General features: G+C 35.9%; 1 protein-coding gene across 1 annotated transcript; it reads left to right on the top strand.

The window, feature by feature from the left end:
- Positions 1-9537: 9537 nt before the first annotated feature.
- LOC124246230 (olfactory receptor 13F1-like) lies at positions 9538-10497 on the top strand. Its single transcript, XM_046674221.1, has one exon. The coding sequence runs from the start codon at positions 9538-9540 to the stop codon at positions 10495-10497; it is 960 nt and encodes a 319-aa protein (XP_046530177.1).
- Positions 10498-16174: the final 5677 nt, after the last annotated feature.

The following is a 16174-nucleotide window of genomic DNA, read 5'->3' as shown; positions in this document are numbered from 1 at the left end:
ATTACATACGCCCTTTCTCCAACTTTCTTCAACAGCACTCTGTGGATGACAGAACAGAAATTTGTTAATACAGTGTCTGCAAGAACTTCTCTTTTAAGATTCATATTCTGTGTTATCATAGTTATCTATTTAGATACAACAATATAGCTATGAGAGAAATTTTTTTACTGTGAATCCAGGCCAGTAGAGCAGGAATCCTAACCTGATTTTCTCAGGGTTAAGAGAGAAGATATTTGATTATAGGACATTTGGATCCTAAACCAGTTTATTACCATTCCTACTAGTTTTGCCTCTTAACACATGACTGCAAATCAGTGCCCCAGAGCCTGGAGGCAGCAGAAAGATGGACTTTTTTTGGCAGTGACTCCTGCACCATATTTTAAATTTGAATTAGAAGACAACATTTTAAAAGCAAGAGAAATGGGATAAAAATCTATGCTTTCAGCTTGTCTTCAAACACATTATAATATTTGAAAACATTGGACCCATTTTCATCATGAAGGTCAGTTACACATGACCCATTAGATTTGAAGCGTGTTCCCCATTCTACCAGAGTACCCTCCTCTCTCTTGTATCTGCTTGTCACTGGAGATGAATATTAGTTGCCAATTAACATGTTACTCCTGGTTAGTATGCATCATTTATATTACCTGACACAATTTTATATGTATGTGAATTCTTGACCCCTGGCTGCAGGGCTGACTTATCCCGTAGGCCCATTAAGCCTAGTATACTGTTAGGAGCCTATGAAAATGTTTGATTTCTTTTAAAATCCAAGTAAAACAGTGAATTTTTAAGTTTTAATATATAATATTAGCATATATATCTTTATACCAATGCAGATGTAAAATATAACTTTTAATATTATTTGATGGAAGAAAGGGCCCATGAAGGCAAAAGTGTCTAGCACTCAACAGGTCATAATGCAGTCCTGTGTAGTTGAGTCTCTTTTTGTAGCTCATTATGGTCTGCTAGTAGTATACACAGTCATTACCTATTTGCAGATAGCCTCATTGAGGACAGTAGCCTCATTGAAGGGACATATCTTTACATCACTCCAGTATGTACCTTAATATGATGTGGAAGTAGTTGCTCAATAAATGTGCTTTATTTAATAGAAATGAATCAAAAGTATTTACAAAGCTAATTTTGTCATTAATAGAGATATGTAATGTTGTGTATTGTAGGCCCCACTTAATTTGTTTATTTTCACCTCATGAGAGAACTATCACTTAGGGATCAACTGTCATAACAGTGTTTTTATTCAAAATATATACATTTAACTAAACCAATTACATTCAACCATTATTTTTTAGCAAATAAAATTTATGCAGAAGAAAAATATATAAAACAAACAAAAGTTTCTCTGGTTGAAGTTACACTGGTTTTCAGGGAAGGAAAAAGCATTTCCCTTTAGCACCTTATTCACTCTTCCTCCCTCAATTCAGTTGTTAGAGGATTCCAAGAGGCATACTTTGAAAACCACCAATGCAATAAATAAGAAGTAATATTAATAACAATCCTCATTTTTAAGAATTTTATTAGCAACAGTAGTAATAGTTATATGTGTATTGATTACTCTATGCCAGATATATTTTAAATGCTTTTATTCATAAGTAGCCAAGGAAGTAAGAACTACTGTTGTTTGACATATGGATTATCCTTCTGTAAACATTTGATAAACATCACCAATAAATCAAGAAAATAAAAAGTAATTATTTGAAGAGATGTAGGAAATAATTTTGGTGAAGTTCAATTCATAATTTTCATATAAATTATTTGCAGTTCACAAACTAAAGTTAACTTCCTAATCTTGAAAAGAAACTATATACCAAAAACCTATGGCAAGTTACTACTATTTACTAAAAATTAATAGAGACAGTGTATACATTCTTATTAAGATCTAGACTAAGAGATAAGGATGCCCACTCTTACAGTGACTATTTAACATAGACTTGGTAGTCCTGGTCAAAATCATAAGACAAGAAAATGGCAGAAGTAGCAATAAAAAGAGACTAAAAAATTTATAAGATCTGGTGAGAAAAATTAGTAAAACTTCTGTATGTAAGATCAATGGAAAAATCAGGATATGAGGAGTTAAGATCCTGGAGAGAAGGGAAGCTCATTTAAGTGAGCCAAACGTTATGTTCTCTTCTGATTTTATCTTTGGCATTTACTGATTCTTCATTGTGTCTGTTGGCAGGCTAGAAACTGGGCAGAGAGATGTTGCTAAGACGCAGAAAAGTGAGAATAGATTTTGGCATTCTCGTTGGTCTGGGAAGAAAAACTTGAATTTTGGATCTACCAAGGCATCATACTTTGAATTGAAGGGAGGCCAAGGTCCTGAATTGAAGGGAGGTACAGATAAGTGAGCCCAACAGTTGTCATTGGTTCTCTGCTTGAAGCATTTGCTGATTCTTAGGCTGCTCTGAGTAGGAGACATGGAAATCAAGCAAAAAGGGATTAAAAATGTTACATGAGGTCAGCAGTCCCAAGAGCTTATGAGATAAAAGTTGCAGTCTGAGACCCATGAAAGAGAAAGCTCCCTCATATAAATGTTAGGGTCTCATGTCAGACTTAGAAGGATAAATCTAAAAAAGGAGATGAACCAGATTTTAGCTAAGCCTTACAAAATCTGAAATCCAAGTCGAAATTTTCTCAATCCCTGTTTTACATAAGGCAATCTCCCCTACTCCAGGTTTCTATTAGAAGATAAAGTGAATTCCTTTTGTGTAAATAAAATGTCATTCAGAGATTCTGCATATTTTCATATACAGTATCTGGCGCTTAATAAAAAATTACCAAGCATACAAAGATACATAGTCAAGAGATAAAAATGGACAATTGAAAGACTCTCAGGTGATTCAAATACAGGAGTTATCATACACAGATTTTAAAACAACTGATGTTAACATGTCCCTCAACACAGAAAACAAGATAAGGAATTCACTGGGGAATTGGAAATAACATTAAAACATGAAGTATAAATTATGGAGCTGAAAAATACAACTGGAATTAGGAACTAAATAGATGAATTTAACCATGTATTAGACAACATTGAAGAAAGGCTTAGCAAACTGGAATATAGACCAGGAGAAATTATCCAGACAGATACATGGAGAGGAAAAAGGAAGGAAAATATAGAAAGAAGTTAAGAGTTATATGGGAAATGTTGGAAAAGTCTAACATATGTATAACTGAATACTCAGAGGGAGAGGAGAAAGAGGAAATGAGGTAGAAGAGCAAATAGCTAAAACTGAATGGTTTTCTCAAATTTATGAAAGGCATCAATCCGCAAACTCAAGGAGATCTACTATGTTGAGAAAGGTAAGTGAAACAAAACCCACATTTATGAACCTCATTGTAAAACTTCAGAAACTAACAATAAATATAAACATCAAAAGCAGCCAAAGGAAAAAACAAAGACATTTCATCAAAGAAGTAGCAAGAAACTTAAAGGTGACTTCTTAACAGAAACAATGGATGCTGGAATATAAAGAATAACTTTTTAAAGCATTGAAAGAAAATAATTGCCGTTATAATAATTATATACTCAGTGAAAATATCCTTCAAAAGTCAAAAAAAGATGAAAATCTTTCCAGACCCCTTCTTCCAAAGCCCTCTCCACACACACACACACACACACACACACACACACACAAATCGTTTGTCTCTAACAGGCTTGCCTTGAAAGAAACCATACAGGGAGAACTATTCAGGAGGAAATAAAATGAGCTCAGATAGAATCCAATAGTAAGGAATAATAAACATGAGGACAGATGAATATATAGGTCAATCTAAATGAATATCAAATACAACAAACAATAATCATAATGTTCTTGGCTTCTAAGTTATATGTAGAATTAAGACATAATAGAAATAACACAAAAACTAGAAATGGTTAAGTGGAATTAAAGGTTTGGCATTTTCTAGAAAGTGATAAAAGTATCAATATATATATTATAAGCTTATAAGTCAGGGTTATATATTTCTATCTCTAAGATTAGCATTGCCCCCAAAAAAGTAAAAAAAAAACTAAACAAATGAAAGAGGAATGACAAATTGCTCCATAGAAAGCAAGAAAGGGGGGATAAAGGATAAAAGGTAACACTTAGGATTAATAGAAAAGAAAGAGTAAAACACTAGATAAAAACTCATATGTATCAGTATTTATAATAAGTGAAATAAAAGATGGCTGCAATGTATGCTGTCATCACTTATATTCAGTATTGTACTGGAGTTCATAATCAGTACTATAGGTAATGACAAAGGCTATAAACAAGAGAAAGAAAAATCTGTCATTATTTACAAATGACACTATGTATACAGAGAATATCGAAATGGCCTACAAACTATTGGAATTAATAAGTGAATTTAGCAAGATTTCTGAATACAAATTTTGCATAGAAAAATCATAACATACCAGTAACAAAAAAGTAGAAAATGGAATTTAAAGCACAAACACTTTATCATAGCACCAAAAACATAGAAGTATGTGAATAAATTTCATATAATATATGCAAGACATTTATAGAAAAGAAACCAATACAACCTTATTCAGAAAAATTAGAGAAGACCAAAGTAAATGGAAGGCTACATCTTCCTGATGAATTAGAAGATTCAATAATATAAAGACGTCAATTCTCTCTAAATTGACTTGTAGGTTCAAGGCAATTCCAATAAAAATTACAGAAGGTATATTGTGAAAATTGATAAGCAGATGTTAAAATTATGAATGCCCAAACCAGCCAAACCATCCATAAAGAAGAAAAAATGCAGAGGATCAGAAATCAAGTCTTACAGAGCTATAGCTAATAAGACAATGTAGTATTGGTGTGAGGATAGAAAAATAGGTTAGTGGAACAGATCAAGAGGCCAAAAACAGATACAGACATACCTGGTCAATTCGTTTATGTCAAAAGTGACTCTGCAGTGCAGAGGAGAAGGGATCATTTTGATAAGTAATGTTGAGTCAAACGGTATCCACACAGTACAAAGTAAATCTTGACCTTTGCCTCATACTGCACACAAAAATTAATTCTAGGTGGATTGAGTTATTTCCGTATCCCAATATGAAGATAAACAATGTAAGGCTTCTAGAAAGTAAGGTAGGAAGCTCGGACTACTCAGGATATTCTATGGATAAAAATGGGATAGACAAATGAATAAAATTGTGATTCTTTTAAGAATGAGAAATGTTCAGGGGGGTCAATGTTGGATAGGTAATGAAAGCATCTATTGACACCTCAGTCTTATATTGGTACAATGATGCAGCAGAATAACCAATCATAAAATCTCAGTGGCATACCAAAATAAACATTTATTAAAGTTATCTGGGCTGGAACCAGGCAATCTCAACTAAATTATACTTGCTTCTCAAATCAGCCATGAGTTGGCTTATTGATTGTTTCTGGGGTCACTCATTTGTCAGGGATTGACTGACTCCTGGTTTACCTGGGATGGCTTTGGCCGTGGCAACTGGAATAACTCAGTTCTGCTTAATGTGCATTTCATCCTCCAGTTGGCTAACGAGGACATATTCTCACAACAATAGTAGAGATGGAAGAGAGAGGGCTAACCTAATGGTGTAAGTGAGTTGCAAGTCTCTGCTTGCATTATATTTGGTAATACCCAGTGACCAAATCAAGTCACATGCTGAGGGCCAAAATCAGAGTAGGTGGGCCTAGGAAGGAGTGAAGAATTGAAGTCATTAATGCGATTAGTATACCACAACTATATAAGATTGCTTGGCTAGTCAATAGTTGAAATGAGGTTCAATCTACAACTCCTTTGCTTTACGTCCAGTGCTAATTCTATTGCATTACTCTCTCAGTGATTATTATATAATCTTTATAAAATCACAAATATTGTGCTAGGAACTTAGTGTATTCAAGGGGCATTGCATAGTCATAAAGTATCTGATTAATGCTTTCCCTTTACTTTGCAGCCATTTAAATGCTCAGTAAGGATGTTTTGTCTTCTATTACTCAGATAACTGAGATATTTGGAGAGATTTTTGAAAATAAATAAGTTACTTTGCAAGCTCAGAGGACAGAGGGGAAGGCATTTCTATAGTTCTATTAATTGCAATGTTTGCTGTGTAATTTAGGCAATCTACAGAAGAAATGGAATAGGCAAATTGTCTCCTCCAGTATGCTGCCCAAGTTCAGGCCCTTTTCTGGGCTAAATGACTTGAAATAATTTGAAACTATTTACCTATTTTTTTTTTTGTCCTGAATTCGTGAATGTAACTTGGAGAATCACTCCCTTGAGCACTGGGAATTTCTTAACTTCTTTATGTTTCAGAATCATAACATCAAATTGTTAAGGGATTTGGAAGGTCCCTAGCAGCAACAGGAGACTTTAGTAGTCTGAGTTCCAGAGATAACCCTTTGGAAGTTTTTTGGAGCAGATCACAGTTGGTGATTTTGGCAGAAGAAATCTTCATGTCATGATTTCTCTTAAGAAAGTGTTTTTAAACTTTTAATTAATAGGAGCTATGTATGTTGAGACTTTGTGAATCAGGCAAGGTTTGGGTTGATTTTTCCCAAATCAAGAACATCCATATGCTTTTTCCTTGGAATCTGCTGAATAAAAATACCTCTGCACAACTGACTTTAATGCAATTTTCATAGAATATGATCATAATTACAAAATTCAGCATCTTTTACTATTTTGAGCACTGCACCAGACTCAGATGAAAGACTGTGCTGAAGATCAATTTTAATTCTAAAAATTGAAGCATACTTTAACCACGAAAGAAGATGCTCATTACATGTGAAGAGGTAAATGGGTGCAGACCTTATTTATCTCTTTCTCTATTCTCAGATGTAAAAAAAATTATTGATGGGTCTCACCTAGGTTAGGAAACCAGAATAGAGGTATTTCCGTGAAAAAGAAGTACTGGTTGGTAGGGAAAATATTGAGTTGAAGAAATGAGTCCTGAATGTCAGATGCAACTTTTGGCTATGAGCTCCAGATTTTCTCATTCACCTCAGACAAATCATAAAGCCCTTCAAGCATCTCTCAACTTTAAAATGAGAAGGTTGGATCAGAAGTTCTCTGAGTTTATGCTGGCTGTGATATCTAGAAAAGAAGGAGTGGAATGTGTTAGAAAACATTTAATTATCTTAGCACTGGAATCAGAAATTATTTTAGAAAAAGAGAAAGTAACTATATAAAATGATCTGGGATAGGTGAGACTCTGAAAAAGAAGTGAGACAAGGGTAAGGAATGATGGGGACTCAATCTGCATGAGAAAAGGAGAAGACTCCAGAGCTTTGTTTCTGAAAGGGAGGACAAGAGAGTGGTGAAGTGAGAAGAGAAAGGGGAGGGCAAGAGAGAGCCAGAGCTGGAGCAAGGACACTGGGTGCTGGGTGGGAAAGACCACTAGAGAAACCCTCAGTGGAAGTGGTGGTGTGTGCTGACCAAAATAGACTTTGGTGACCAGAAATGTCTAACTTTCATTCTTCTGAATTGGGGGTTGAAATTTTAATAGATTATGAAGAAGGTGTGAAGTTTATTATCTGAGTCACTGCGGGTGAGCACTGGAGCAGTATACAGGCAATTGTGGTTCTAGACAGCAGGGAGACCAGGAAATCACAAATGCTTTGTGATCCTCTGAAATATTAGAGAGGCCGTGGAGTTGGGGTGGTAGAGGGAGATTTTAAAACAAGTTTACCTAAATCTCTGAGATCTGTACAGGATAGGAATTATCATCCTCTTGTAGACTGGACACCAAATTTCAAAGATTCCAAGTGATTTGCCTAAATTTGCACCCCAGTAAGTAGCACGGTTGGATCTGGAGTCCAGGTCTCACACTCGGAGGACAGAGCTCTGATTCCCTACAGAGGACAATTGTTTGGAAACCATTTCTACCTCTCCTAAGAGTACAAGTGGTCATTGTCTTTTCCTCCTCACTCTACATCAAATATTTAAAGTTAAGAGCTCATCAGCTTTGTTTCTTAAGCAGCTAATTCTTTAATGTTGTAGATAAGATTGCATATGTAAATGACAAGTTGAGAATTCTTCAGGGTTTATGTTGACACAGAGACCTATAGTGAAAACGTACTTATTTTTAACATGTATCAAAAACTTACCATTTTCAAGGCAGCAAAGTGTTTTTAAAAATCCTAAATGTGAGTTATTACCTTGCTCGTATTGTGAGGAACAAGCTTTTGAAAAGCTCACAGTGCAGTGGAGCCAGCAATAGGGATATGCATATATAGGTATAGTTCAGTGTGTTACACTTGAATAGCAATAAGTATGTACAAAGAATGAAGTCGCACTTAAGACTATGGCATACAGTTCTGATGACTGGATAGAATATTCAAGAAGGACAAGATGGGAACTGGAAAGGAAGGGCTCTCCAGGGAGACAGGCTGTAGATTATAGACATAAAAATTTTAAATTATATTTTTAAATAAAAATATAAAATAAGTCCTTATTCAAACACGGCTCTCACTGATTCCAGCTGGATTTGCCACTGTGCCTACTATGACATCTCGGTAGCATTTTCTTCAGTGAACCAAAACCAAATGATGATGGCACCATTGCTGCTGGTAGTTCAGGTCTTGTGGGAGGCAAACTAAGACAAACTCTGTTTCTTGAACTCATCCCATTTTAAATGATAAGATAGAAGGATCATAGTATGAGGATGCAGAAGCTGGTTGTTGCAGACCAAAGTGTGGAGGCAGACTGTTGGGAGATGAGGTTGGAGGACTAGGCAACAATGAGAATGTGAGGTATCTGTATTTGTGATTGATTTCATGTGAACTCTATCTAGTAGGACTGTGGTTTTTAAACATGTCTCCATGTGTGATCAATTGTCAGATATATTGCAAGTAACTAGATATGTACTTTAAAATACATAGCTTTGAAAATGATTTTCTTTCTGAGAAAGTATGGGTTCAAGAATTTTCCGTATTCAAAAATGCCTCCTTGGAGACAGAAAGCAGGCAACGTTGTAGTGATTGGACTCTTGTCCATCTTCTATTTATGATCCTTACTGTGCAGCATATCCCTGTGTTATCTTACATAATTTGTGGGTTTATGAATTGTAACCAAATCCTTTCTCATTGCAACTTTTACAAAAAATTGTTCTTTGCCCAGCAAAGCTTCCCTGGTCCTTAACTTGATTAGGTATGATGCATATTTTTATTGAGCCAAGTCTTAAAATATCTCACTGAGCAGCACCCCAAAGAAAGAACTAGGATTCTTACTCTGTGTTTGACGAGTACCCTGGGGAATACTTATATCACGTTATTGTGATTATTTATTACTTGACTGGGTCTTATATTTTACTGTGAGTTCCCTGGGAGCCACTTTTATATAATTCAGCTCTAGATCTTCAGGGACTTATAGTGTATTCTATAAATACTGGATTCATGAGTGAATAATTAATATGATATTGCCAGGATAATGATCCTTTTAAAGTAACCCAAATGAAAACCTCTTGAAAGTTGGTAGAGTTTACAATTTTAAATATCTACACTGTATACTTTTATTCGCTACTACAGAAGAACAGGAAAGAATAAGATGATCAAGACAAACTTGACTGTCATTTCATATTTTATTGTCCTGGGATTTACTCAGTACCCCAAAGTGGAAATCACTGTATTTGTGCTGTGCTTGCTGATGTACTTAATCACCTTGCTGGGTAATATGATTCTGATCTCCATCACCATCCTGGATTCCCGCCTACACACACCCATGTACTTCTTCCTCAGCAACCTCTCCATTCTGGACATCTGGTACACCTCTTCTGCACTCACTCCAATGCTGGCCAACTTTGTTTCAGGGAAAGACACCATCTCATTCTCAGGATGTGCCGCTCAGATGTACTTCTCTCTTGCTGTGGGCTCCACTGAGTGTGTGCTCCTGTCCATGATGGCATATGACCGGTATGTGGCCATCTGCAACCCCCTGAGATACCCCATCATCATGAACAAGAGGATTTGTGTGCAGATTGCAGCTGGCTCCTGGGTGACAGGCTGCCTCACTGCCTTTGTGGAAACAGTGTCTGTGCTACAGCTGCCTCTTTGTGGAAATAGTGTCATCAATCATTTCGCTTGTGAAATTCTGGCTGTCTTGAAACTAGTATGTGCAGACACTTCCAAGGTGCAGTTAATCATGCTGGTGATCAGCATACTTCTTCTTCCTATGCCGATGCTCCTCATTTGTATCTCTTATGCATTTATCCTCTCCAACATCCTAAGAATCAGCTCAGCAGATGGTCGAGGAAAAGCCTTTTCAACATGTGCAGCCCACCTGACTGTGGTGATTTTGTTCTATGGGACAGCTCTCTCCATGTACCTGAAGCCCTCAGCTGTGGATTCACAGGAAATTGATAAATTTATGGCATTGGTGTATGGTGCATTAACCCCCATGTTGAATCCTATCATTTATAGTCTACGTAACAAAGAGGTGAAAGCAGCTGTGAAGAAAGTACTGATTAGGCAACTTCTTTGTGCTCTTTTCAGCCCTAATAGCAAATAATGCCAATTAACATTTATCTAAAAGATATGTAGCAGTCAGTATACACAAGAATATTGGGATAATGGGGGAATACACTCATTTTAAACGAGATGTGTGATTTCCTAAGCTCTTCTTTGAAGAACCACTGAAACTCTAAGATAATATAGGTATGTCTTACATAAGCATATCTGAAATCTTATACAAATAGGTCTCATGATGACAAATTTAAATTTTTGTTTTGAGTTATAGAGTGTCGATATAACTTTAAATATTGATAGTGTATTGTTGAGTATTTAAAATTGTATAAATGTAATATACAAATATAAGAACTCTAGTAGATATTTTAGTTAATTTATCATTAACCTCTGTTTTAGACTGAATTGTGTCCCTAGACACATTGTGACAGAATGTGTCTCTATTTGAAGATATGACCTTTAAAGAAGTGATTAAGTTAAAATGAGGCTGCTCATGTGGGTCCTCACGCAACCTGAGTTGTTTCGTTGTAAGAAGAAGAAATTTGGACACACCTAGATACACCAGGGATGCATACAAACTGAGCAAAGGCATAGAAGGTGGCTATCTGCAAGTCTAGGAGAGGAATTAGAAAGAATCAAACCTGCCAACACATTAGGCTTCTAGTCCCTGGAGCTATGAGCACATGAATTTCTGTTGTTTGAACTACCCACTCTGTGGTATTTTGTTATGGTAGCCTAGCAAACTAATACAGCCTCTTTTTCAGCATAGCTCAATTTAATGGGAATAGTCACATATTTTGTAAATGTGTGGTGGTGTTTTACATATGTGGATATGTCTGTTCATGTCGATATGTTTGTGTCATGTGAATGTCTATGTTCAAATGTAAAGGGTCTGCACAAATATATCCTGAATAGAAATGGTGTAGAGGAGTGTCAGTCAGGAAAAAATATCAGAGAATTAAGTGGGATGCTGTTGGTCTTAGGATGCTGACATTATTTTATAAATTCAAAGAAGCTACAGGATGTTTCAGCGAAACTACTAGTACCCTTTTCAACTGTGCTTTTCCCTGACACCTGGTTCCTTAAATGCAAGGGTATAAATAAACCCATTAGCACTTAGAAAGAAAAGACATGATGTCTACATTTAAATAATTTGTAATACCCCAAACCCACTAAATTGGTATAAAATGTTGAAATACATGAATGTATCTTACTACATAAACCTCAGTATAGAAGGAATTAAAAAATGGACTCTCAGCAGCTTTCATACTGGTTGTATATCCCCTCCGGGTCAGATGAGTAAATGTGAACTCAATGCTCAAAACTTATTTACTATGTATCACGGAGTTGTCACCAAGTTAATAGGATCTTTGTGATGGCTTGGACCCACATGAGGGTTGCCCATTGGTGTAGAAGAAAGAGACAGAAGACTTTCTGGGATAACTTTAGGGCAATTGAGAAAAGCATACCAAAGATTTATGTAGTCTGTCCAAAGGGTGACAACCACATCTATACTGTAGATAGATTGGAGTCAACGGATTGACCTATCATTATCCAATGATAATCCTTGAAAGCAATGATCTATGGCCACCGGAAGAGTAATAAAACTGTGAGATAATTGAGATAATAGAAAGAAGAAGCGACTATACATAAGTAACAGCTAACACAGTGATAGGACTTAAGGCAATTATTAATTCCAACAAGTCATATTCACTTATTCTACCTTCATTCAGAGATTCGCCTTCACTGCCTGCATAAGGGCAGGGTGAATCTGATCTATGGATGAGAAGGGAGAAAGTAGCCAAGACTCACAAGCCTCCATTTCTATATGGAGTCTTCTTAAGGAAAGTTGGTATTCCTTTTAAAATTTTCTGTTATCTGGCCTTGGTTTTACTGTCTCCAAGTGGATACTTTTCTGCAATTGACTTCAACAAATATCTCAAAGGTTATTATGGTGATTTCACTTTGTGAGGGCCACTTAGGCTTCTGATAGGATCATAGGCATTAGCATTGTAGTTTCCTCTGCCTGATTTGAGTCAACACAGACACTAGATCACCATGGATCTCTCATTCTTTTATGGCCTACGACTAGTCGTTTTACATTTCACAATTTGTTATTTTAATGAATTTAATAACAGGATGGTGTTAGCATTATTTATTACTTTTTAAATATGATGAAAAGGAGATACTGGAAGTCAAGGTTAATGACATATTCCGCATAAGAAATAATCAATGCTTTTTAAAGTCAACACATAGAATGCCCCTGTATTGAAGAAGCAATAGGGACGTATCATGACAAACAAAAAGGTTTGTCAACAGTGAGAAGCAATGTTCAGACGGTAATGGATATTAATTCAAAGAATCCTGGTTGTTATCCTTTCTAAGGAACCTTCATTAGCACAATAAAATAAAATATTCAACAGCCTCATTCTCAGTTAAAATATCAAAGCATACTATTCTATATAATGTTCTACATACTCCTGTTGAAAAAGAAAAAAATTATGGAATTTTGAAGAAAAAACATCGTGGAAAAATTTACAATGTCAATACTGGTTAATTTAGTTATTGCTGTAACTGGAGTGGTAATGCGGTATTGTGAAAAATCATGGGCTTTACAACAAAAGAACTTAGGACTGAATTCCTACTCTTCTGCTTCTTAGCTGTGTGACCTGGAAAACTGAACTTGCCCTCTCTGTGCTTTGGTTACTTCGTGTGGGAGATAGACACAGCAATATCTACATCATACGTTTGTTGTGACAATTAAATGGGAAAATAAATTCAAAACCAGCAACCAATTGCTACTAATTTGGTTACCAAAAGCAAGAGAAGGAAGAGATCTTTTCAGGACCATTAATTAGCATTCATTTAAAAGATGAAGGTGAAATGGTTTGAGAAGGCCAGATCATCAAGAATTTTGTAATACTTGGCTTTATTCTGTGGAAAATGGAAAGTCAGTGAAGATTTTCTCGCACTCTTATGATGTGATCAGGTTAAGTTCTTAGGTTAGAAAGACTGGTCTTGTGACATTATGGAGGATTGATTGAGAATAGGAGACATGACTTAGTGGTCCATTGTGACAGTGCCCATAGAGGCAATGAAGACTTAAACAGAAAGCAATGGGATGAACAAGATAGGATGAATATGGGTATTACAGGGTTGTAGGATTGGATTTGAAGATCGCTCAGATATGGACAGACATTCATCAAAGATGATTCCCTTGGTCTAAATAAAGAACTTTAGCGAAGCCATTGATGGGAAGAAAGGAGAAGCTAAGCAGGTAGATTTCACAAAGATATGGATGTAAGTTGGTTGTCTGGTGACTATGCATTGATGGTCAGACTTCCAGGTGAAGACAGACTAATGCAGTCCAGGAGAGAAATCAGGACTAAGGGTATACACTGGGAAGTTTTTGCACAGAGATAGAAATTGAGGCCTAGGAGTGGATGTTGTCTAGGGAGAAATTTAGGACAAATGTCTATAAAATGGTTGGCAATGTTTTCTATAATTGGTCTGAGCTGTGGTATATGGGAAAGAAAAGTCCACGTGGGATCTGGAGTAATGAATTCTAATTTGTTTTTCCTATAAAAACTGAGAAATCTTAGGCAATTTCTTAAACTTCTAGTCTAATTTACTCTTCTATGAAACAGGAATAATTTATTTAATATGCATATAATAATAATTTAATATTTTTATAATAATTATTTTAAGTTTCTTGCTTTCTACTTCCAAAAGACCACCTGTCAATCAGCTAGAGAGATGGGCTTATCACTTTGATATAATCAGTTTTTGATCTTTTTTTCTGGCTAGACTCTAGCTTCAGTTAGTTTGAATTTTTCTGTTATTTCAATTATATTGAGCAAGACATATTAGTGTATTACAAGGCTAGGGCTATCACCTGGTAGTAATTAGGAATATAATCATAAGTTACCCCAAGCTCTCTCTCCCTCTCTGTCTCTCTTTCTCTCTCTTATAGCTTTACTTCATATCCACTCACAGTAGAATATATATGCAAAAAATTCTTTTTGGGGAAAACAGATAGGTGGGGAAAGTTTCAGTTTCTGCCTCTGATCAATATAGAGTAACGGGGATCAGATTTGCCTTTCTACCTCAAAACATAAAAATAAAACAAAACAAATACTTGAAAAACTAATTTTAGATATTGGACATCAAGCAACATAGGGAAATGATTCCTGAGAGACGAGAAACAAATGAAGTGAGCCCACAATTTTCCTAGCTTACTTCCTTGAGAGAATTTCCAGGTAAGAACGTAGGGAGAGGGAACCTGTTGTTGCACAAAGGGCACAATATGCTTGCTGTGAGACAAAAACCAATTGTCAAGAGGCAAGATGGTGGCAGAGAAAGGGCATTTTATTACAGCTTGCTAGCAAGAGGGAGGATGGCTGACTAATGTCCAAAGGAACCATCTTATGGGGGCACAGAATCTTGAAGCAGTTATGTAGGCCAGGTGGTTATAGGAGAGGGGGTTAGTAATGTTGACAGACTAGGAGTTGCCACACCAGATCTTTCAGTTTTCATGCATGATGGCTACCAGCATAGACTCTCTGTTTAGGGGTCATCACATTTCTAAGGAACTCAAAAGGATAAAGTTATCATCTTATCCCAGCTGGGAGGTATATGAACAAGCACGGGTCATAAAGCCTACAGAACAGGTGGATCTCCCAGAGGGTGCAAATCCAGCTGGGTTAGTTAGTCAGAGGTCATTCAAAGTTACAACATGATCTCTTTTCTACGATATGGCTTCCCTCACGTCAACATTGTGTTGAGCCAGTTTCAAACCTATTTGAAGTCTCCATGAGTTTAGAAGATGGAGTTGAGAGGCCAGGGAGAGCACAGAAGCTAGTTTTCAAGAACAAAATACCAGATAGGAGAAAGCTGCATAGAAAAAGAACTCTGGAGATCTAAGGGGATGACCCTTGAGTCTTCAACTGAGTCCTGATCAGTGCAGGTCTGTGAGGAAACTAACTGGGCCTGCGAAATAATCACTGAAGAGGATTAGAGGGAATGATTTTCAGAGGTCACATATGGCTGAGAATAAAATTAGCATATTGTACAACTTAAAAGTTCATGTTGTACAACTGAAATAGATACGATTTTTATTTGTTAATCACACTTCAATAAAGCTTAAAAAAAGGTAGAATTTAAAAAACACAGAAATGACACTGATAGAATTATTAGACAAGGCATTAAAAATTATTCTAACTATATTCCATATAGTCAAGAAGGTATAGAAAACTCAGGAGATATAGAAGATTTGTCATTTGAGATATAGAAGATTACATTTAGAGATAGAGAAGACATTTTAAAAAGACAAAATCTAAGATCTAGAAATGAAGAATACATCTAAATGAATATACCCAATACACTTTGGATAGAATTAAAATAATTGGACACTGCAGAAGAAAAGATGGGTGAACCTGAAATCAGAGCAATAGTAACTCTGCAAAATGAAACACAGGAAGAAAAAAAATTGAACAGACCATTAGTTGTGTGAAACAACTTTTAGTGGTCTGATATACGTGTAATTGGAGTCCAAAAAGGAAAAAGTGTTGGCAGAATAATATATAAAGAAGAAAATAATGGATGGAAATTTTCTAAATTTGATGAAAACAGTAAACATACAGACACAGGAAGCTCAATAACCAAAAGAATAACAAACAGGAAGAAAACCACACCAAGACACATCATAATCATGTTGCTTAAAA

The sequence above is a fragment of the Equus quagga genome, chromosome 1 (assembly GCF_021613505.1).
Source record: "Equus quagga isolate Etosha38 chromosome 1, UCLA_HA_Equagga_1.0, whole genome shotgun sequence".
Taxonomy (NCBI): Eukaryota; Metazoa; Chordata; class Mammalia; order Perissodactyla; family Equidae; genus Equus; species Equus quagga.
This window is presented reverse-complemented; position numbering and strand designations above follow the sequence as displayed.